The sequence below is a fragment of the Muscardinus avellanarius genome (assembly GCF_963383645.1).
Source record: "Muscardinus avellanarius genome assembly, chromosome: 18".
Taxonomy (NCBI): domain Eukaryota; kingdom Metazoa; phylum Chordata; class Mammalia; order Rodentia; family Gliridae; genus Muscardinus; species Muscardinus avellanarius.
This window is the reverse complement of record NC_137804.1, coordinates 303,424-324,855: the sequence shown is the minus strand read 5'-3', so window position 1 is coordinate 324,855 and position 21,432 is coordinate 303,424. Positions and strand designations below refer to the sequence as shown.

Here is a 21,432-nt window from a genome sequence, read left to right as displayed (position 1 = left end):
GCCCACCTCGCCCGCCAATCATCACCCCGCTCGCGGGAAGGGGCGGGAACGACGTCTAGATCCTCGCCGTCATTGCCCGCCTCGCCCGCCAATCACCCCGCTCGCGGGAAGGGGCGGGAACGACGTCTAGATCCTCGCCGTCATTGCCCGCCCCGCCCGCCAATCACCCCGCTCGCTGGCTGGGGCGGGAACGACGTCTAGATCCTGGCCGTCATTGCCCGCCTCGCCCGCCAATCACCCCGCTCGCGGGAAGGGGCGGGAACGACGTCTAGATCCTGGCCGTCATTGCCCGCCTCGCCCGCCAATCACCCCGCTCGCTGGCTGGGGCGGGAACGGGGCCCTTCCGTCCCCGCCTCTTCCTGGGCTGCGGAGTCGGGGGCGCCTGGGCGGCAGGGGCTGGGAACCAGCCGCGGGCGGGGCCGCGCCGCACGGCCCGGGCAGCTCCTCGGCCGCCGGGCGCGGGGAGCGGCCGCGGCGCGTGGCCGTGCGGGGCGGGCCTGGGCGGGGAGGGCCGGGGGCGGGCCGGGGCGGGGCCGGAGGAGGCGGAAGCGGCGAGCGAGCCAGCCGGATCCCTGCAGCGGCGGCGTCGGGCCGGCGGAGCGGCGTCGGCGGGGTTGGCCGGGGCGAAGGGCTCTCGCAGCCCGGGCGGGCGGGCCGCGGGCCGGGGCGCGGGTGCCGGCGTGCCGAGGGCTCGCCGCGCAGGCCGGGGGGATGCGAGCGCGGGCCCCGGGGCGGGGCGGGCGGCGCCGGGGGCGGGCGGCGGCGGCATGAGGCGCGGGGCCGGCGCCCGCGGGAGGCCAGCGCTGCCGACGGCCCGGGCGCGCCCGCCGCAGCTGCTCGCCGGCGCGCTGAGCCCCGCCGGCTGGGCCTCGGCCGCCCTCGTCTCGGCCGCCTCCCGGGCCGCCGCTGGTGACCCCTCGCCGCGCCGCCGGAGGCTTCACCCGCGCCCTCCCCCAGGACGCGCCCGCGGAGCTCGGGCCCCTTCGCCGCGGACGCGGAGGCCGCGCTGCGCGGGGCGGCGGCGAGGCCGGAAGATGGCCTGGGTGCTCAAGATGGACGAGGTGATCGAGTCTGGGCTGGTGCACGACTTCGACGCCAGCCTCTCGGGCATCGGGCAGGAGCTGGGCGCCGGCGCCTACAGCATGAGGTAGGGCGCCCCGGAGCCTCTGCCCCGCCGGGGTCTCCCCGCGCCGGGGCCGGGGTCCTGCCGCGTGGCGCCCGGGCCGGAGCCCCCGCGCCGGGCCTAAGTGGCCGGCGGCGGAGGGCGGACGGGTCTCGGGGACTGGAGTTTGATGCTAATAAGCACGCCCGCTGTGAAGGTGGCGGGGGCGGGCCTCCTTTGCTTTGCAAATGATTTAGGGAGAAGCCCCAGGGACCCGGAATGCGCCGGTACCAGAGGAGGCGCGGAGGGCAATACTTTCTAACGTTTTGTATCAGTTCCTCCGCCGTAGTCGTACATTGTAGTCTTTTCCCGCTTGCCGGTTTTATTATACTTGTAAGTTATATCATAAGTGTAGCTTATGGAGGAAGGTAGCTGTAAAGGGGGAAAGTTTATAAGACCTTACCAATAAACTGCCAAGTTTCAAACACCCCAATTGAAGGTTACAGACTGTACTGAATCTGACAGAGGACAAGGACTCCTTAATTGTACAAATTCAACACAATGAAGATTTATGGAGAAACAATAGGACATGATAATAAGCCAACAAAGTTCTTATATATCATTTTTTTTTTTTCCTCATTGCCTCAAAGTGAGGGTTCTCATTTTTTGGATTACTCAGGGCATATATAAGATGCTGCGATCGCGGGACAGTTTTCATCTCTGTTGTCTCTGCTGCTGTAACAGCAGTTATTGATTTTACTTTTTTGTTTGAAACAGATATGAGTTTAGTCTATGCCCTAACTAGTCTGAAAGCTTTTTTTTTTTAGCAGCTTTATTGAGATAGTTTACATATGATTTAGTTCACTTACTATTAGAGATTGCGATTCAGTGGTTTAGCAGCTTTTCCATGTAGGTGAAGTTGAATTAGGTGGAGTTGTCTGTTTAGAAAAATGCGTGAGGTGTGCTGTACAGTTTCCCAGTAGCTTCCATACCCCTCACTGCGAGTTCCCCCGGAAGAAAGACTTGTGGTTCAGAGCTGTCCAGGAACAGTGAGGGCTGGCCCCCGAAGCCATCTGGCTTTTAAATCTTAAAGGGAAACCCGAGGCAATAAAGAACTCAATGAAAGATGGAGACGTTTTCTTGGAGCGGAGAAGCAAGTGGTGGAAAGCATATTAAAGCGGAGAGGCCACCAGTCTGGCCCTGATTTGGTTTCTGCTTGTCTCCCTGAACTCGGCATCTCATTTCCCTGCACTTGTGTAACTTGAGGGCTGGAAATGAGGTGGCTTCATATATATATATATAGTGGTACTGGGGGTGGAGTCCAGGGGCTTTTCTATCTCTGGGTTATACTCCCAGACTGATTTTATACTTTATCTGGAAACAGGGTCTCACTAAGTTGCTGAGAGCCTCACTAAGTAGCTGAGGCTGGCTTTGAACCTGTGCGGACCTCCTGTCTCAGGCTCCCAAGCGTGCGCCACCACAGCTACTGAGGAAATGGAGCTACTGAAGGTCTTGGGGTCAACCCAGAGGGGAGTAGAGAGGTAGGGCCTCCCGAGTGGAGCACCTAAGGGCGCAGCCTTCCCTAGCTCCACTTGAAACCCTGAGCTTGGCAGTCAAGGCCAGAGAGCGCATGTGAGACTTCAGTGTGTGGCCCTTTGGTTCTCATGAACAAAGGAAGCTGGAAGTTGGCTTATTGAAGGTTGTCTTGAGCGTTTATTTATTTATTTATTTTGCGGTGCTGGGGATTGAACCTAGGAACATTCTACCACCAAGATATACCCCCAGCCCTATTTTTATTCTTTATTTTGACACAGGGTCTCACTGAGTTGCAAAGGGCCTTTCTAAATAGCTGAGGCTGTCCTCGAACAGAGACCCTCCTGTCTCAGCCTCCCAGATGCTGGGATTACAAGCAAGCTTGAGCTTTTATTTTTTTTAGAGTCTAATATAGACTGCTTTGTTTTGGTGATGCAGGTGACTTGTGTGTATGGTGTATTTCTGTGGGAAGGAAAGAAACTCTTAGAGTTCAGCCTTTCCTTGACCACCTTCTTAAGGTGACACTGCTCATCTTTGTCATCCTGTCATTTGTGAACTCCTCATGGGAAAACTTTCTCTTGAATGGTTTGCTTTGGTCCTGTCATCTCATCTGTATTTTTTCAAGTAACTTTGAGGAGCTCGTTATTATTTGTTCCCATTTCATTGGGTCCAGAAAAAAACAAAAGGAGCTGATTAAAGGACTTTGCAAGTTCACAGCCCTTTATTTGAAATTCTCTAACATAGGAAAGCTTGAAGAAAGTTCCAGGCTAATGCAGGCCTCCTCTGGTTCTCCAGTTACAGTTTGACTTTTCACACCATCACCAGGGATGGACCTGGGGAGGCTGAGCATTTTTTCCTCTTCCTCTGGTGTCAAATAGGAAGGAAGGCACTTTTTTTTTTTTTTTTCATTACTAGGGATGGAACCCAGGGACATTTTACTTTCCAGCTACATCCCCAGCCCAATCTTTATTTTGAAACAGGGCCTCACCAAGTTGCAGAGAGCCTAAGTGGCTGAGACTGGCCGGGAACCGGAGACGCTCCTGTCTCAGCCTCCCGAGTACTGGGATTACAAGCCTGCACCACCACACCTGACTATATTTTTCTCTTCCATTTGTTCTAAGTTCAGGAAATAATCTTGAGGAAATTATTGGCAAACTAACTTCTCAATAAAAATTTACTTTGTAGGCATCTTTCCATTTCTCTTTCAAAATGAAGTTAGAATACTTCACACTGGACTATGTGGTGGCACTTGACACTTTTTTTTCATGCAGAAACAGGCTGCCTCCAGTGGCCTTTGGCACAGCACGCCACTTCTTGCCATTTAGCTGGGCCTAATACTGCACTTTGATTGCCTCGGGAAAGGATTTGCTGGGTATTGGAATCTTATATATTTGAGCTTTATGTAGGCTAAGAACTTTGTTGGCTTATTATCATGTCCTATTGTTTCTCCATAAATCTTCATTGTGTTGAATTTGTACAATTAAGGAGTCCTTGTCCTCTGTCAGATTCAGTACAGTCTGTAACCTTCAATTGGGGTGTTTGAAACTTGGCAGTTTATTGGTAAGGTCTTATAAACTTGATAGGTTTAATCACAGTGACATCAGTCAGTTTGTGAGGACACACATCTAAACATTTGCTATGGATGGTTTTTATTTGATGCACTTTTTGCTGTAAGAAATGTCACTTTTTAGCCAGGCATGGTGGCGCACGCTTGTAATCCCAGCATTTGGGAGGCTGAAACCGGAGGATCTGGGTTAGTGGCCAGCCTCAGCTCCTTAGTGAGGCTCTCCGCAACTTAGTGAGACCCTGTTTCAAAATAAAGAATAAAAAACAGGGCAGGGGGTGTAGCTTGGAGGTAGAATGCTCCTGGGTTCCATCCCCAGACCCACCAAAAAAAAAAAAAAAAAAAAAAGTTACTTTTTTCTGACAGATTTAAAAGATTTGTAATTTACTTTGCTTGCTTTGGGACAGATATAGTAGATGGTTATGAATCTGTTAAATTTGGTGGCATTTCTTTAGACATTTTTAATTTACTGGGTGTTTTGGAGATCATAACATTGTTTTTATTCATTTGTAATTATTGGTAATTGAACTTAAGTGTAATTTTTACAAGTTTCAGAAGTAGCATAGAGAGTTCACATATATATTCTTTACTTAGCTTCTCTTATGTAACCAGAGTAGAGTTTTCAAAATTAGGAAATTAGCCGTGGTGCAATACCGTTAGCAAAAGTACAAACTTTATTTCAGTTTCTTTTTTTCCCTTGTCCTCTTTCTTTTCTTTTCTTTTTTTGCAGTACTGGGAGTTGAACCCAGGCATTCTACCTCTGAGCTACACCCCCAACCCTATTTTTTATTCTTTATTTTGAAACAAGATCTCACTAAGTTGCAGAGTGCCTCACTAAATAGCTGAGGCTGGCTGCGAACCTGCCATCCTCCTGTCTCATCTAAGTACTAGGATTACAAGTGTGTGCCACCACACTTAGTTGTTTTTATTTTAAAACAGGGTTTTTCTAAGTTACTGAGGCAGGCCCGAAACCTTCCATCCTCCTATCTGAGCCTTCCAAGTACTGGGATTACAGTGTACAATCTGAAAAAAATATCCAAATTGCATTTGTTATATTAGAATGGATTAGTCTGTTTTACACTTTGCTTGTACTGGGGATTGAAACCAGGGGCATTCTGCCTTCAAGCTACACCCCCAGCCCTATTTTTATTCTTTATTTTAAAACAGGGTTTCACTAAGTAACCTGGGATCCTCCTGTTTCAGCCTCTCAGATATTGGGATTACAAGCGTGCGCCATCATGCCCACCTTACCCTGCATATTTTTGAAATATATATGCATAAGTCATTTGGAAAATAGTTTTCTGAATCATGCAGATTTGATATTTATTTATTTATTTTTGTACTAGGGATTGAAGGCAGGGCCTCTTCCATGCTAGGTAAGCACTCCATGAGCTGTGTCCCCAGGCCTAGATCTTCCAAATTTTGACACTTTTCATTATATAGTATCAAAAGATGGTACGCCCTCATTGGGCATGGTGCTCTGCCTGTAGTCCCAGTAGTTAGGAGGCTGAGACAGGAGGATTGCAGGTAGATCACCCCTGAGTTCAGTCCCCAGAAACACACACACACACACACACACACACACACACACACACACACACACACACACACCTTCCATTTTTATCAGTGGCAACAAAGATAAAATTGTGTTCTTTGAAATGATAGGCTCACACTGTTCATTTTGAGAAAATTTCTGTCAAACATTGAGGTAGAATAATCATTTTTCTTTCCATAAAAAAGCTCTAGGTCAGCTCACAGATCAAACACTTCATACAAGAGCTTTTCCTCAAGACAGCCAATTAGGAGAGCACAGAGCAGTTAAGTAGCGTGCAGAATGTCACTCACAAGTGGCGGGGCTGGGATCTGACGCTCCAGAGTGGAGTGTGACTTCTAGTCATTTCTTGGGCACTCTTGGGCATCCTGCCAGCTAGTCATTGAGAAGTCGCCGGGTAGGAGAACATGGCTTTTCTGCATAGGAGGGGAGTTGGTCGGGAGTGCTGTTCTTCTGTTATTGATTTTGTTGTTGTTTCTTCTTTTTTTCTCCAGGATCTTGTTGAACTTCTTATTGTGGGATCTCAGATTGTCTATGTAGTTAGATAGTATCATTGATTTTTTAAAAATATTTACTTATTCTTTACTTATTCTTTTCTGGAAACTGAACCCAGGAACATTGTGCCTCTGCGCTACACTGCTTTTTAATTTTTGTTTTGAAGTATGTTTGATTACACATGTAACTTACTCAGTGGACATGGTAATGTTGAGGTTTCCTTTGTCTTAAATGCGATTGGCTGGTGGGTTGGCTGCATTGCTGTTCTTGCTGCTTGTACCTAGAGTACAGCGCCCTCCTGCACTTCCTGGCCTGCTCTCCTAGAGGACCTGACAGCGACTCCCCAGACGCTTCCTCCCCGCGCTCTTTTTCAGCTGATTCCCTTACTTGCTATTTTGCTGAGAATTGAACTTTCATGTTGTAGTGGTGGTTTATTAGTTTTTCTATGATGTATGTACATGTCCATATTTATTGATTGATTGATACTGGGATTTAAGCCCAGGGCATTCTGTTACTTAGCCACGTCCTCCAAGTCCTTTTAGTATTTATTTATTTATTTATTTATTTATTTATTTATTTATGTGTATGTGGTGCTGGAGATTGAATCCAGAGGCATTCTACCTCTGAGCTACATATACCCCCAGCCCTTTTTAAATTTTTATTTATATATATTTTTTGTAGTGATGGGGATGGAACCCCCCAGGGGCCTTCTACCTCCCAGCTGTGCCTCCAGAACTATTTTATATTTTATTTGGAAACAGGGTCTAAGTTTCGGAGAGCCTCACTAAGCTGCTGAGGCTGGCTTCAAACTTGGGGCTGAGGACAGCCTCAACTATGTAGTGAGATTCTCCTCAACCTAGTGAGACCCTTGTTTCAAACTAAAAATAAGATAAAATAAAATAGGGCTTGGGTGTGGCTGAGAGGTAGAACTTCCTTGGGTTCAATTCCTAGTACAACACACACACACACACACACACACACACACACACACACACTCTGAATTCTCAGTTTTGGCAATTTTATTGTCCATTTCAAGAAGTTCTGTTTGTTCTTTTTGATTTTCAGTCCTTTGTTTCCTGTCCCTTGCAGATCTTTTGGGGCTTGTTTTTTATTTCTTTAAGAATTTTTAAATTGGGTCTAGTAATTCTAGCATTGAAAACCTTTGGTGGTTGTAGGAAAATGGGAATCCCTTAGGATGTTTCCAGCCAAGAAGGATGGGGAGAACCGTGGTGGCAAAGGTACTGGAGGGCTGGGCGGTGCGCATCCCTGGGCGGCAGGAGCGCGGCTGTCCTGGCCGCTGGCTGCAGTGTGTGCCTTTGGCCTCCTTTGCAGGGCTCTCCGTCCCCCTCCTCACCAGACTCCAGATAGCAAGAAGTCTTGTTTCTAGATGGAGTTTCCAGGCCTCTGCTCCTCTACAGCAGTGGCAGAAAAGAGCTGAACACCAGCAGACAGCCTGGAACTGGGCTTGTGCCATCTGTTGTTTCTGCTGTTGGTCTTATTCCTAGAGTCTTGTTTGTCATTTTTGCCTGGTTATTTTTGGGTACTGGCATTGCAGAATTACTTGGAATAATTTGATGCTGAAGACTTTTTCATTTGTTTGTCAGGCTACCTTTGTCCAAATTTAAAGGTTCTCTGGACCACCCTGTAGAAGCTAACTTGTGCTGGAAATCCTTGTAAAAGCTTGCCGCTGGCTTCCTTTCTCTTCATCTCTACATTCTGGGAAGCTGTCTCCTTTCAGCCCAGTGCATGTGTGTGTATATCCAAACCTATAAGGCCATCAGACCACATGTGTATGAGTGTGTGTATCCTAAATCCATAAGGCACCAGACCACATGGCGTGTATGAGTGTGTGTATCCTATACCCATAAGGCCACCAGATCACATAGCGGTGTATGAGTGTGTGTATCCTATACCCATAAGGCACCAGACCACATGGCGGTGTAGGAGTGTGTGTATCCTATACCCATAAGGCACCAGACCACATGGTGGTGTATGAGTGTGTGTATCCTATACCCATAAGGCACCAGACCACATGGCGGTGTATGAGTGTGTGTATCCTATACCTATAAGGCCACCAGACCACATGGTGGTGTATGAGTGTGTGTATCTTATACTCATAAGGCCACCAGACCACATGGCGGTGTATGAGTGTGTGTATCCTATACCCATAAGGCCACCAGACCACATCGCGGTGTAGGGGTGTGTGTATCCTATACCTATAAGGCTACCAGACCACATGGTGGTGTATGAGTGTGTGTATCTTTTACTCATAAGGCCACCAGACCACATGGCGGTGTAGGAGTGTGTGTATCCTATACCCATAAGGCCTCCCGATCCTGGCTTTGTGCTTCTGATAGTCTCAGGTTGGGAAGGCATTGAGTTCCAGCCTTGCTCTAAGTTGTTATACTTTCTTGCATTTCAACCTTATTTCTTGTTACCTTTTAACTTTTAAGAGTATATGTGTGATATCCCTGCTGTTTTTTTCTTGCTCTGAGTGGGGTGTGTGGGGTAGAAATTGATCTAAATGACCTCTTCTGCCATTACTTAACACACACTCAGTTCTCTATGTTGTTATTTCCATCTAGATTTCTTTCTTGTCTTTTGAATTCTTTAGAATTTTCATATGGCTCCCTAATATGTTTTATTTATTTATTTACCTTTTTTTTGCGGGTCTGGGGATGGAACCCAGGGGCATTTGACCCCCGAGTTACACACCCTGCCCTATTTTTTATTCTTTATTTTGAAACCGGGTCTCACTGAGTTGCAGAGGGCCTCACTAAGTAGCTGAGGCTGTCCTTGAACCTCGATCCTCAGGTCTCAGCCTCCTGAATGCTGTAATTACAAGCATGTGCCACCACACCCAGCTTATTTGTTTATTTGCGGGTCTGGGGATGGAACCCAGGAGCATTCGACCTCCGAGCTACACCCCCAGCCCTATTTTTTTTTTCTTTTCTATTCTTTATCTTGAAACAGGGTCTCACTGAGTTGCAGAGGGCCTCACTAAGTAGCTGAGGCTGGCTGAGAACTGCCGTCCTCTGGTCTCAGCCTCCCAAATGCTGGGATTCCAAGCGTGCGCCACCACGCCCGGCTTCCTAATATGTTTTAGTTACCTCCTTGTCTTAAAGGAAAATTAAAATTTCAGCTGTTTTTGAAGCCTAATGCTCTCATACAGTTGCATTCAAAAGCTGAGAGAGGGCAGACACCCGAGTTTCCTGTCGCGTTCGGCCATCCCTGAGCAGCACGCATTGCCAGATTTTTAGGTGTTCTTCACCTAAAAAGCTGTTCTTCATACATCCATTTGCTTTAGCTTGTGATTTTCAAGTCTTCGGTAGCATCCAATAATATTTTATGCTGACCTCTGTTGAGGTTTGCTACCATGTTGATCTCTTGCTTTTTTTTATAAAGTGCATCATTTGGTTTTATGTATTTTGAGGCTTTGAGTTTGATGCATTTTAGGGTCAAGCCTGTTGTAGATTCCCAGTAAGTTTTTTTTCCCTTTTCCTTTCTTTCTTTTTTTTTTTTTCAGAAACGTCCTACTTACTAAAAACATCGTATGGTTCCCCATAAATGTATAGTTTTTATGTGTCAATTAAGAAAAAAGAGAGATGTCCTACTTTTTTAGTTCAGTTTAAGAATATCTAGCTGGGAGTTGCAAAGGGCCTCGCTAAGTAGCTGAGGCTGTGGGCCAACCATGATCCTCTGGTCTCCACCTCCGGAATGCTGGGACTATACGCATGCGCCACCACATCTGGCCTGTGTATATATTTTTTTGAAACATGGTCTCACTGAGTTACAGAGGGCCTCACTGAGTTGCTGAGACTGGCTCCAAACCTGAGATCCTCCTATCTCAGCTTCTAAAGTACTGGGATTACAAGTGTGTACCCAGTGGACCCTCAGCAATTTAGCAAGATGCTGTTCAAAATGAAAAATACCATGAGGCAAGGGGTGTGCCCAGAATAGAATGGTGGTTCAGTCCCCTGTGCCATAACTAAACAACCTCTAACCTCTATATGTCTTTAAATATTTTAAACGTGGGCTGGCGTGTAGATAGTGGTAAGCACTTGCCTTGCCTGCATGAGGCCCTGGGTTTGATCCCAAGAATCAAAAAAAGAAAAGAAAACCCCAACGTAAGGTCAGTTTTGGATTTTTGTTTTCCAGTGATGTGTTGGCATTGCCCATTTTCAAGCAGGAAGATCCCAGCCTCCCATTGGACGGTGAAGCCAAGCACCCACCCTTTCAGTATGTGATGTGCGCAGCGACCTCACCGGCCGTGAAACTTCACGACGAGACGCTCACGTACCTGAACCAAGGTGAGCACGAACCTGGCGTCTGGCGTGCGAGAACTACAGAGGTCCACAGCAAATGGCTGCATCGGAGCCTTGTGGCTGATACTGATGACCAGCCAGGGTTCTGTTTCCCCTTGGCAGTTACTGTGAGCCAGCAGGCTCAAGGTTATTTAGGTGGTTTGCATTAAAGAGTCTGTAGAGCAGGATTTATTACAGACATCATCCAAAGGGCAAGCAAATAGGAAAAGATGTCAGTGAATTTCAGGAACGGGTTTCAGTATAGACCTTGAGAATGAAGCAGAAGGCCAGTGACATGAAACAAATCTATTGAAAGTAGACTTAAGCTGTACCAAGATGGTCTGTGGTTAAAATATTGATGTAAAATTTTAGCTGCTCATATCTTGTCCAGAGTTTACCTTTGAAAGGTGTAAGGGATTCTTTTGTTTTTGTTTCTTGTACTGGGGATTGAACCCAGGGTGTTCTACTCTAAGCTACATCCCTAACCCCTTTTTCTTTATTTCCTACCTGGAGACTGTCTCCGAGATCAACCCTCAGCTTTTAAAAATTATTTTTATTTTTTGAAACAGGGTCTTTTATGTTGCTAAGGGCCTCACTTAGTTCCTGAGGCTAAGCCTCAAACTTAAGATCCTTTTGTCTCAGCCTCCCAAGTACTGAGATTATGCCACCATGGGTAGTTTTTTTTTTGTTGTTTGTTTGTTTGTTTTTTTGTGGTGCTGGGGGTGGAACCCAGAGGCTTTCTACCTTCAGGCTATACTCCTAGACCTAATTTCTATTTTATTTGGAAACAGGGTCTCACTAAGTTGCTGAGAGCCTCACTAAGTAGCTGAAGCTGGCTTTGAACCTGTGCGGTTCTCTGGTCTCAGCCTCCCAAGCACTGGGATTACAAGACACCACCACACCTGGCCTAGACAAAATTCTAATTATGCATTTGTTCACTTAATAGTATATTGTGAGCCAGGCAGCCACGCATGGTCATGCACACCTGTAACCCTAGTGCTTGGGAGGCAGCGATAGAAAGGTCATAGGTTCGAGGCTAGCCTCAGCAACTTAGTGAGACCCTGTTTCAAAATAAATAAAATAAAATTGGGCTGAAGGGATGGTAAGAAAACCCTTCACCAGCCCCTCTAAGGGTTTTGTTTTTTACTTTGCTTCTGTGGTCTTGAGGATTTTGCCCAGGGTACTCTACCTTTGAGCTACATCCTCAGCCCTTTTCATTTTTAGACATGGTTTTGCTAAATTGCTTAGGCTGGCCTCAAGGGATCCCCCTGCCTCAGCCTCCCATGTATAGTACTGACTGGTTAGGAATTTGTAGCTTTATGGGGGGGGCAGTGATTTTTCAACTTGAGCATGTCAGAGTCACCCGAGGGCATGTCAAAACATGGAGGCGGAGACAGGAGGATCGCGCAGGTTCAAAGCTGGTGTAAGAGACCCTGTTACCAAATTAAAAAAATATAAAATAGGTCTGGGAATGTAGCCCGGAGGTAGAAGGGCTTCCAGGAACCCCAGTACCAAAAAAACCCACCATGAGTGCAGTACCCATAGGCTGCTTATTCAGTAGGCCTGGGGCAAGGCCCAGGAGTCTAAGTTTTTGACAGATTTCCTGGTAATGCTGCTGCTGATCTGGGACTATGCTTAAATTTTTTATTACTTTGAATATTTAGACAAATAAGTGGGCTTCTCCTCACCATTGCCCCTCTTTAGACGGATTTCCTCAGAGGAAACGTAACAAGTAGTCGGGCTGAATGTCATTCTTCGGCTAGTAGTCTCACTGGTCATCTTTTGCCTCCTAGACAGCTGTTGATGGAGGATATTTGCCATTGTCTAACAGTAGAAAGAAAATTTTAACAATTGTATAGGGGTGTGTGTGTGTGTGTGTAAGGGATTGAACCCAGGGGCATTCTACCTCTGAGCTACACCCCCAGCCTTATTTTTTTAGTTTTATTTAGAAATAGGGTCTGGCTAGGTTAATGAGAGTCTCACTGCTTGCTGAGTCTGTTCTCAAACCTGCCATCCTCCTGTCTCACCCTCCCAAGTACTGGGATTACAAGCATGTGCTACCACGCCCAGTTGTAGTCTTAATTTTGTCAAGTAAAAAATTGGAACAAGTTTTTATAGCTGTACTGATGTCTTAAAGTGTCATTTTTGTGTGTGTAGGAGACAGAGTTTAAAAACTATGTTTTTGTGTTTTCCTGGTTATACCCGAGTAGCTGTCTATAAGAAGAGTTAGGTGGAGTGGAAACTAGTCCCAGTGTGAAGTTACTGGCTCTCTAGCAGGATTCTGGCTGGAAGAGACTGTCCTTTGCTTTGTAGCTGGGGCTAGACTTGATACTTCCAGGCCTCATGACAGAGGGAGGCTCCTGCCCTTACCTCCCCTGCATTCCAGATCTGCTCACTGTTGCTGTGGGGCCAGCACCTGGCTCTCCAGGGTGAAAGAACCTTTCCCTGTTTCTCTCAAAATGCCTGTTTGGGGGCTGGATTCTACTGAGAATATTCTGCTAGGAATGTTAATTGACCATCGTTAGCTACTTTACAAATAGATCCTAAGCCCTAAGAAATAACATGTTTATTGGCTTATGCTTTCTGTTCAGTGTTAGAACTTCAAAAAAGCTTTTAAATTAGTTTCATTTTATTTCATAGTAGATTCCCTTCTGACTAGTTTTGGTTCTTGTTACTTAATTTTTGTATTAGGAACTTAGAAATTAGGTGTGGAAGTCTCTGAACCTAGCCAGAGGAGCTGTCACACCTTGGGCTTCATGTTGCCTGAGGCGGCTCCAGGAAACTAGACTTACTGTGTGTTCAGAGGCAGCTTCAGATGTGAACTCATAACAGTTACATTTCCCCCCTCAATTCTGGCAGTACTTTTGCGTTCCTAAGCCAAAGAGAGAGTAATAGTTGGGCGTGCTGGCACACACTAGTAATCCCAGCATTCGGGAAGCTGAGACCGGAAGATTGTGGTTTGTGGCCAGCCTCAGCTATTCAGTGAGGCCCTCTGCAACTTAGTGAGACCCTGTTTCAAAATAAAGAATAAAAAATAGGGCAGGGGGTGTAGCTCGGAGGTCAAATGCCCCTGGGTTCCATCCCCAGACCTGAACACACACACACACACACACACACACACACACACACACGAATAAAAAATAGGGCTGGGGGTGTAGCTTGGAGGTAGAATGCCCCTGGGTTCTGTCCCCAGTACCCCCCCCCCAAAAAAAAAAGAGGGAGAAATATATCAAAACATGAAAGATAAATTCAGAAGATAAAGCTAAATAAAAATAGAACTAACATTCAAAATAATTATCATTATTATTTTTTCATATGTGTGGGGATGGGAGCACTGGGGATTGAACGCCCAGGGGCACCCTCAGCTTTACTACGTTGTGAGTTCACTAGTTCCTGAGGCTGTCTTCAAGCCTGTGATCTTCCTGTCTCAGCTTTCCGAGTACTGGGATTATAGGCGTATGCCACCACACCTGGCTAATGGTGGACTTTATAGAGGAATCTTTTTATTTATTTATTTTATTTGTGGAACTGGGGGTCGAACCCAGGTGCATTCTACTGCCGAGCTACACCCCCAGCCCTAGTTTTTACTTTTTATTTTATTTACTTTTTATTTTATTTTTGCAGTACTGAGGGTTGAACTCAGGGACATTCTACCACTGAGCTACATCCCCATCCCTATTTTTATTCTTTATTTTGAAACAGGGTCTCACTAAGTTGCGGGGAACCTCATGAGTTGCTGAGGCTGTCTGTGAATCTGCAGTCTTCCTATCCTGCTGTCCCAGCTTCCCAAATACTGAGATTACAAGTGTGCACCACCATGCCCAGCTCCCTTCTTAATATTTCAGTTATATCCTAGGCTACTGTTTCAGGAAGCCATATAGTTAAAGAGTTATGGGTAGGAGTCAGAAGAAATTAAACCTGTAAACATCTGATAGTTGGTTCAGTGGATATTATCATGGAAGATATTAGTTGCCACTAGGAAAACCACTTTAGAGTTCTCGAATACAGGGCATTAAGTCTTGATATCTTCTTGTGGAAACAGATTGGACTTTGTATGGAGTATAGAAATTTCCCCTTCAGATTGATTAGGAAGAATCAATCTACAAAAGAAGATAGGAGTGTTTGGGATGTCTTCCCTTTTGATTTCCTCGGTTCCTGAGGGTCACATGATGATCCTGTCCCTCCCGGCAGCCAGCTCAGAAGCTGCATGCTTGGTCTGCCTCCTGCTGGCTGCCTCTCTTGGGGACTTTCTCCTCAGCCAGGAAGTGCTTTGGCTTCTTGGTGTGCACTCCTTAGGTGAGCTGCCTTTGAGTACACTGAAAAGTATCCTGTTAACAACTCCAACCAGGACCTCTTCTTTGAAGGTCCAGGTCTGTAAACCAACTTATCAGCTTGGGTGTCTAATGGAATCTCAGACTTTATTATTTCAGTTGAACTCTAAATTCCTATTCTCTCGTCTCAGCATCCCAATACTAGGATTATAGGTGTGTGCCACCATGCCTTGCTAGAAAGACTTTTTTTTTTTGGTGGGTCTAGGGGTGGAACCCCGGGGCATTTGACCCCCGAGCTATACCCCCTGCCCTATTTTTTATTCTTTTTTTTTTTTTTGCTGGTCTGGGGATGGAACCTGGGAGCATTTGACCTCTGAGCTATACCCCTGCCCTGTTTTTTTTATTCTTTAATTTGAAACCGGGTCTCACTGAGTTGCAGAGGGCCTCACTAAGTAGCTGAGGCTGTCGCAAACAGCGATCCTCCGGTCTCAGCCTTCCGAATGCTGGGGTTACAAGCATGCGCCACCATGCCCGGCTCTTTTATTCTTTATTTTGAAACAGGGTCTCAGTAAGTTGCGGAGGGCCTCACTAAGTAGCTGAGGCTGTCTGCGAACAACGATCCTCCACTCCAGTCTCAGCCTCCCAAATGCTGGGATTACAAGCGTGCACCACCACACTCAGCAGGAAGACTTCTTAGTAACACATTTAATTGTTTTCTTTCACCAGTACTGAAGTGATTCAGTTGAGTTTTTTAGTTTGTTTTTTCTTCTTCTTCTTGTGGTGCTGGCGATTGAATCCAAGGTTCTATCTCCAAGCCACACTCCAGTCCTATTATATTTTATCTAAATAATTTATTTTTGGGTTCTGAAGGTTGAACTAGAGGCATTGTACCTCCAAACTACAATCCTACCTCCATTTTATTTTCTGTTTTGAAACAGAGTCTCCCTAAGTTACTGAGGCTGTGGTCTTAAAACCTGCCATCCTTTCATCTCAGCCTCCCACGTACTGGAACTTCAGACTTGGACCAGGATGCCTTGCCTGATCTCGTTGTATTTTGATAACATTTGTTGAATTTTGATCTTAAGATATAGAACTCTATATTTTTCTATAAGCTCAGGGAGTGTAAATACTGCTAGTTTTAAAGATATTAGTAGCCAGGCGTGGTGGCACATACTTGTAATCCCTGCGCTTGGGAGGCTGAGACAGGAGGATTACGCAGGTTCAAAGCCAGCCTCAGCTACTTAGTGAGGCTCTCAGCAACTTAGTGAGACCCTGTTTCCAAATAAAATATAAAATAGGCCTGGGAGTATAGCCCGGAGGTAGAAAGCCCCTGGGTTCCACCCCCAGTACCAAGATACCTGTAGTTATAAAGAGTCTTAACTTCATGTGATACTACTAGAAACATTCTTTTTTTTTTTTTTTACTGATTTTTCTGCTTGCCAAATTCATATAATTCAGATATCATTTTTGTGGATTTGGAATAGACTATTAAATTTTTGAAGCAAGTTATTTTTTAAATTTTCTTGGTGTGTGAATATCATTTTGTTGTTTTTTATGGACACTAATTGAGCAGTAGGAAAATGTGACTTGTGTTCATGAGACACAGGGAAACGTCTCAAGGATTAAAAAGTGGTCTTGTGGACCGGAGTGTAGCTAAGCAGTAAAGTATTGCCCTGATACGTGTACAAGGCCCTGGTTCTGGTCCCAGCACCAGAAAACAAAATAACCTTGGTCCCTACAAAAACCTGTGCACTGATGTTTATAGTATTGTTTATTGTAGCCCCAAAGTAGAAACAACCCAAATGTTTATCAACTGATGAATGAATAAACAAAATTTGGTTCATGCAGTAGAATATCACTTGGCAATAAAAAGGAGTGAAGTTATGTTGAGTAAGGGAAGCCAGTCACAAAAAGTACATACGATTCTATTCATATGAAGTGTCCCTAGACACAGAAGTAGATTAATGGCTCTGCGGGGGGCGGGGGGTAACTGCTAATGAGTGTGGATTCTTTTTAGGATGATGAGAATGTTCTAAAATTGTTAGTGGTATGATGATTGCATAACTCTGAACATACTAAAGAGCAGTTATTATAAAAGGGTGCATTTTATAGTATAGAAGTTATATCTCAAAAGTGCTCAGATAATATGCATACATGCATAATTCAAGAAAAGAAGCACAGTGTGAGAGGGTGGCAGGTGAAAGTAGACTGGCAGGGAAACTTCGGTCTTCTGTCATGATCCAAGAAGGAAAGGGTGGTATGAGTTGCAGGGAGAGAAAGCGCAACCTGAATTTTGCGTCTCTGGCAAATTTAACTGTTCTGAGAAGCAGTTAAATTATGTTGAACATAATTATTTGTAACATTGTTTTGATACATAATTTCTTTAAATAGGTCAGTCTTATGAAATTCGGATGCTGGATAATCGGAAAATGGGAGATATGCCGGAGATCGGTGGGAAATTGGTGAAGGTGAGCACAGTCTGCTTTAATCTGTGAAAGAAGCTGCAGCAGTTGAAGAAAGTAGCAGTTTTTCTGTAAGAGTCCTTATTGGAAATTTTTAAATTTCACTTCAGAAGCTGAGCGTGGTGGCGCACGCTTGTAATCCCAGCGCTTGGGAGGCTGAGACAGGAGGATCGCGCAGGTTCGAAGCCAGCCTCAGCTACTTAGGCTCTCAGCAATTTAGACCCTGTTTCCAAATAAAGTATAAAATAGTGCTGGGAGTGTAGCCTGGAGGTAGAAAGCCCCTGGGTTCCACCCCAGTACCACACAGTAAATAAATAAATAAATTCCACAGCATTCAGGGCAGGGTTTATGGAAGATTGCTTGGGAATGGTGAGCCTCGAGTGTTAACAAGAGGCACGCAGGCGTGAGCTTTCCTGATCCTTTCCGTTTCCCACAGCGGCACAGCATGGCCTTAGGATGAGGAGACATGCCATTGGGAAAACTCTCCCTCTGCAGACCTGTCATTGCAGAGGGCAAGCAGGAGAGAGGCAGCCTGGTGGAAGGAATGGCTGCTCAGGCTGCTGGGTGTAGGCAGTCTAAGTTTGGTATGCTAACTGGGAAAGCCAGCCTGCCCGGTGCCTGCAGGCCTGAGATCTGAGCCTTTGGAATATTCCAGTACTCTTCACTTTCAGAAACAAAAATTGTATTCCTGTGGAAGGGTGAGCTTACATCTCCCCTCTCCCTGAGGGAAAGTGGAGGCCGGTCTCCTTGGGTCACTGTCCTACCAGCTTAGAGTAAGCCCCTGATTCCCTTCTGACACACTTGGAGCCAAATGAGAAAGTTTTATGCCTGTGTACCATCAGCAAGGTGTTGGTCATTTGCATAGACAATGGGTCAGATCGCCTTCTCTTGGCTTTATGGCCCAAAGCAAACATGCATCAGATCCACTGATTTTGTTTTTGTTTTTGTTTTGCGGGTCTGGAGATGGAACCCAGGGCATCTGACCTCCAAGCTACACCCTCTGCTCTATTTTTTATTCTTTATTTTGAAACAGGGTCTCACTAAGTTGTGGAGGGCCTCACTAAGTAGCTGAGGCTGTCCAGAAACCATGATCCTCCAGTCTCAGCCTCCCGAACGCTGGGATTACAAGCGTGTGCTACCATGCCCGGCTTGGATCCGCTGTTTTAAAAAGTTGCTGTAGCCAGGTGTAGTGGCACATGCCTGTAATCCTAGTATTTGGGAGGCTGAGACAGGAGGATTGCAGGTTCACAGCCAGTCTCAGTAACTTAGTGAAACCCTCCAAACTTAGAGCCTGTTTTAAAATTAAAAAAATGAACTTTTAGCCGGGTGTGGTGGCACACGCTTTTAATCCCAGCATTTGGGAGGCTGAGACTGGAGGATTGTGGTTTGCGGACAGCCTCAGCTACTTAGTGAGGCCCTCTGTAACTTAGTGAGACCCTGTTTAAAAAAATAAAGAATAAAAATAGGCCAGGGGCTGTAGCTCAGAGGGGTTGAATGCCCTGGATTCCATCCCCACATCCAAAAATAAATAAATAAACATTTTTTTTTAAATAAACGTTTTAATTTTTTTTCTTTTTTTGTGGTACTGGGGTTCCTGGAAGCCCTTCTACCTCCGGGCTACACTCCCAGACCTATTTTTATATTTGTATTTGGAAACAGGGTCTCCTAAGCCGATCCTCCTGTCTCTGCCTCCCAAGCGTGGGGATTACAAGTGTGCGCCACCGCGCCCGGCAAACGTTTTAAATTTTTGAAATAAAATTTTATGGGGTGCAGCTCAGAGGTATGGCCTGGGTTCAGCCCCGGTCTTGTTCTTGTGAGCTGGCCCTACTTGGATTAGCTTCTGCCTGGGTCTAATGATAGCTGTTTACGGATTGATCAGGGAGCCACACTAACCATTTGGAGCTTAGTTTCGGAAGCCTAGGAGCGTCATGGATTTGCTCCCAAGGTCGCCTTTGGATACATCTGCCAATTGTACACAATTGTTAAGCAAGTGTTCTCAGTGAGCTGTCCCATTCCCAGAGAGAGAGAGGGAGGGAGAGGGAGAGGGAGAGAGAGAGAGATGAAGGTCAAAGGGTTGAACGTTTTTGTTTTGTTTTTTGGTCCTGGAGATTGAATCCAGGGCATTCTGTCATTGGACTATGCCCCCAATCCTTTTTATTCTGAAGTAGGTTTTTACTAGGTTGCTCAGGGTCTTGCCAAGTTGCCGAGGCTGTCCTTAAACCTGCAATCCTCCTGTCTGAGCTTCCCAAGTGCTGGTGTTCGGCATGCACCACTGTGCCTGGCTGAATAATTTGTTAGTTTTTGGTGTGTCAAGAGCTGGCTTTCAGTAGATTGCATCAAGGGATCTGCGCTGCTACAAATGAAACCCTGACCCAGAAGGAGGTCATCTACAGATGATTTAGCACCAGGTTCCCCACAAATGTGCGCTGCGTGGCGGGCGAGAGGGTGGCCCCCTATCTGGTTGCGTCCTGAAAAAATTGTTTAAATTATAGATTCTGCAGTGAATTAAGTAGTACTTGATAAGTTCTGTGCTGAGGTCCAAAAATGTTAGAACAATTTGGTTAACTTGTTATTATGGTGTAATTTGAACATATCCAGAAAAACAGAACAGTATGATGAGTTTGTCTGTCTCTCTATAAGAAACACATCTCTGCTATCAGCTCTCATAAATTCTATCAACAGTTTCCAACAATTTACTAATTTTGAACTATTTTGCACTTTTTTTTTTTTTTTGCGGGTCTGGGGATGGAACCCAGGGGCATTCGACCTCTGAGCTACAGCCCCTACCCTATTTTTTATTCGTTATTTTGAAACCAGGTCTCACTGAGCTGCAGAGAGCCTCACTAAGTAGCTGAGGCTGTCCGCGAACCTCGATCCTCCAGTCTCAGCCTCCCGAATGCTGGGATCACAAGCGTGCGCCACCACGCCCGGCTTGCACTTTTTGTGTATTTTCTGGATTATAAAATTTACTAATTCATGTTTTTTTGTGGGTCTGGGGATGAAACCCAGGGGCATTTGACCTCCAAGCTACACTCCCTGCCCTATTTTTTTATTCTTTATTTAAAACAGGGTCTCACTAAGTTGCAGAGAGCCTCACTAAGTAGCTGAGTGAGGCTGTCCACAAACTGTGATCCTTGGGTCTCAGCCTCCCAAATGCTGGGACTATGAGCGTGTGCCACCACGCCTTGCTTTAATTCATGTTTTGAACTCAGCTCATCATTCAGAACTATTTGGTGATCGGAGAAAACTATAACAACTTTGATGTTAGGACCAAATGCCCAAATTAAGTTTCCATCAAAGTACTGAATAAAGTCAGTTCTGAAGCAGTTGTCATTGTCATTTGTCAGTGAAAACAAACTGGCTTTCTAGGCAGTTCTCTGAGTAGGAGAAAGACCTTAGTGTTTAAAATACTTCAGGCCAGCTAATTAAAATCCCTGTGAGACTAAGTTGGCATGGCCGGGTTAATTAAGCTGTTGTTAGCTTTCTTGGGACATTTCGCACCAATGAAGTGCATCGTAATTCAGGTTTGCAAGAGTAGAAAAGTTCTCTCAGTAGAATGTGTAGAGCCGAGTGTTTTTGTATGCCTGTGCTATAGGCTAATAATAAGTGAAATGCCTTTGCATGCTTGCTGAGCGGTCTCAAAGTACTCATCCCCTTGTTCCATAGAGCATCATAAGGGTTGTGTTCCATGACAGACGGCTGCAGTATACCGAGCACCAGCAACTTGAAGGTTGGAAGTGGAATCGCCCGGGAGACAGACTTCTCGATCTAGGTACAGGCGGTGGTCAGAGGACCACGGAGATCGAGGGTGCCCAGCTTGCCCGCTTGTGTGCTGCTCACGTGTAATTGTGTGGAGGCTTTTGGTGGTAGTAGATCCTCCTGAGAGGGTGGCTTTGACTTCTATTGCAAAGTAGCTTTTTAGTGCTTAACTAGCCCGAATCAGGAATTTTATTATTTTGAAACTGTGCGCTCCTCCGTTGGCACCGTCCATCATATTCTTAGTAAGGTGAAATGTAGACCATGTCAGGAGAAGCTAGGAGTCTTGTCAGGCAGATTTAGATACTGAAGACAAGTTTCACCTCGGAGAAGACTGGAGGAAAACGCTCACCAGGGATGTATTTATTTCCTTTAACATAATACATTGAGTTT

General features: G+C 45.8%; 1 protein-coding gene across 2 annotated transcripts in view; it reads left to right on the top strand.

The window, feature by feature from the left end:
- Nucleotides 1–767: 767 nt before the first annotated feature.
- Nucleotides 768–21,432, top strand: part of UBP1 (upstream binding protein 1) — a gene marked incomplete at both ends in the record, with an annotated part of 40,918 nt that continues 20,253 nt past the window's right edge. The window contains 4 exons of one of the 2 annotated variants that reach the window (XM_080714852.1): nt 768–1,147; nt 10,405–10,556; nt 17,213–17,289; nt 20,950–21,055. In XM_080714852.1, coding sequence (XP_080570978.1) covers nt 768–1,147; nt 10,405–10,556; nt 17,213–17,289; nt 20,950–21,055 — 715 coding nt within the window. The remainder of the gene's footprint in view (nt 1,148–10,404; nt 10,557–17,212; nt 17,290–20,949; nt 21,056–21,432) is intronic. The other variant, XM_080714853.1, reaches the window with a different exon arrangement.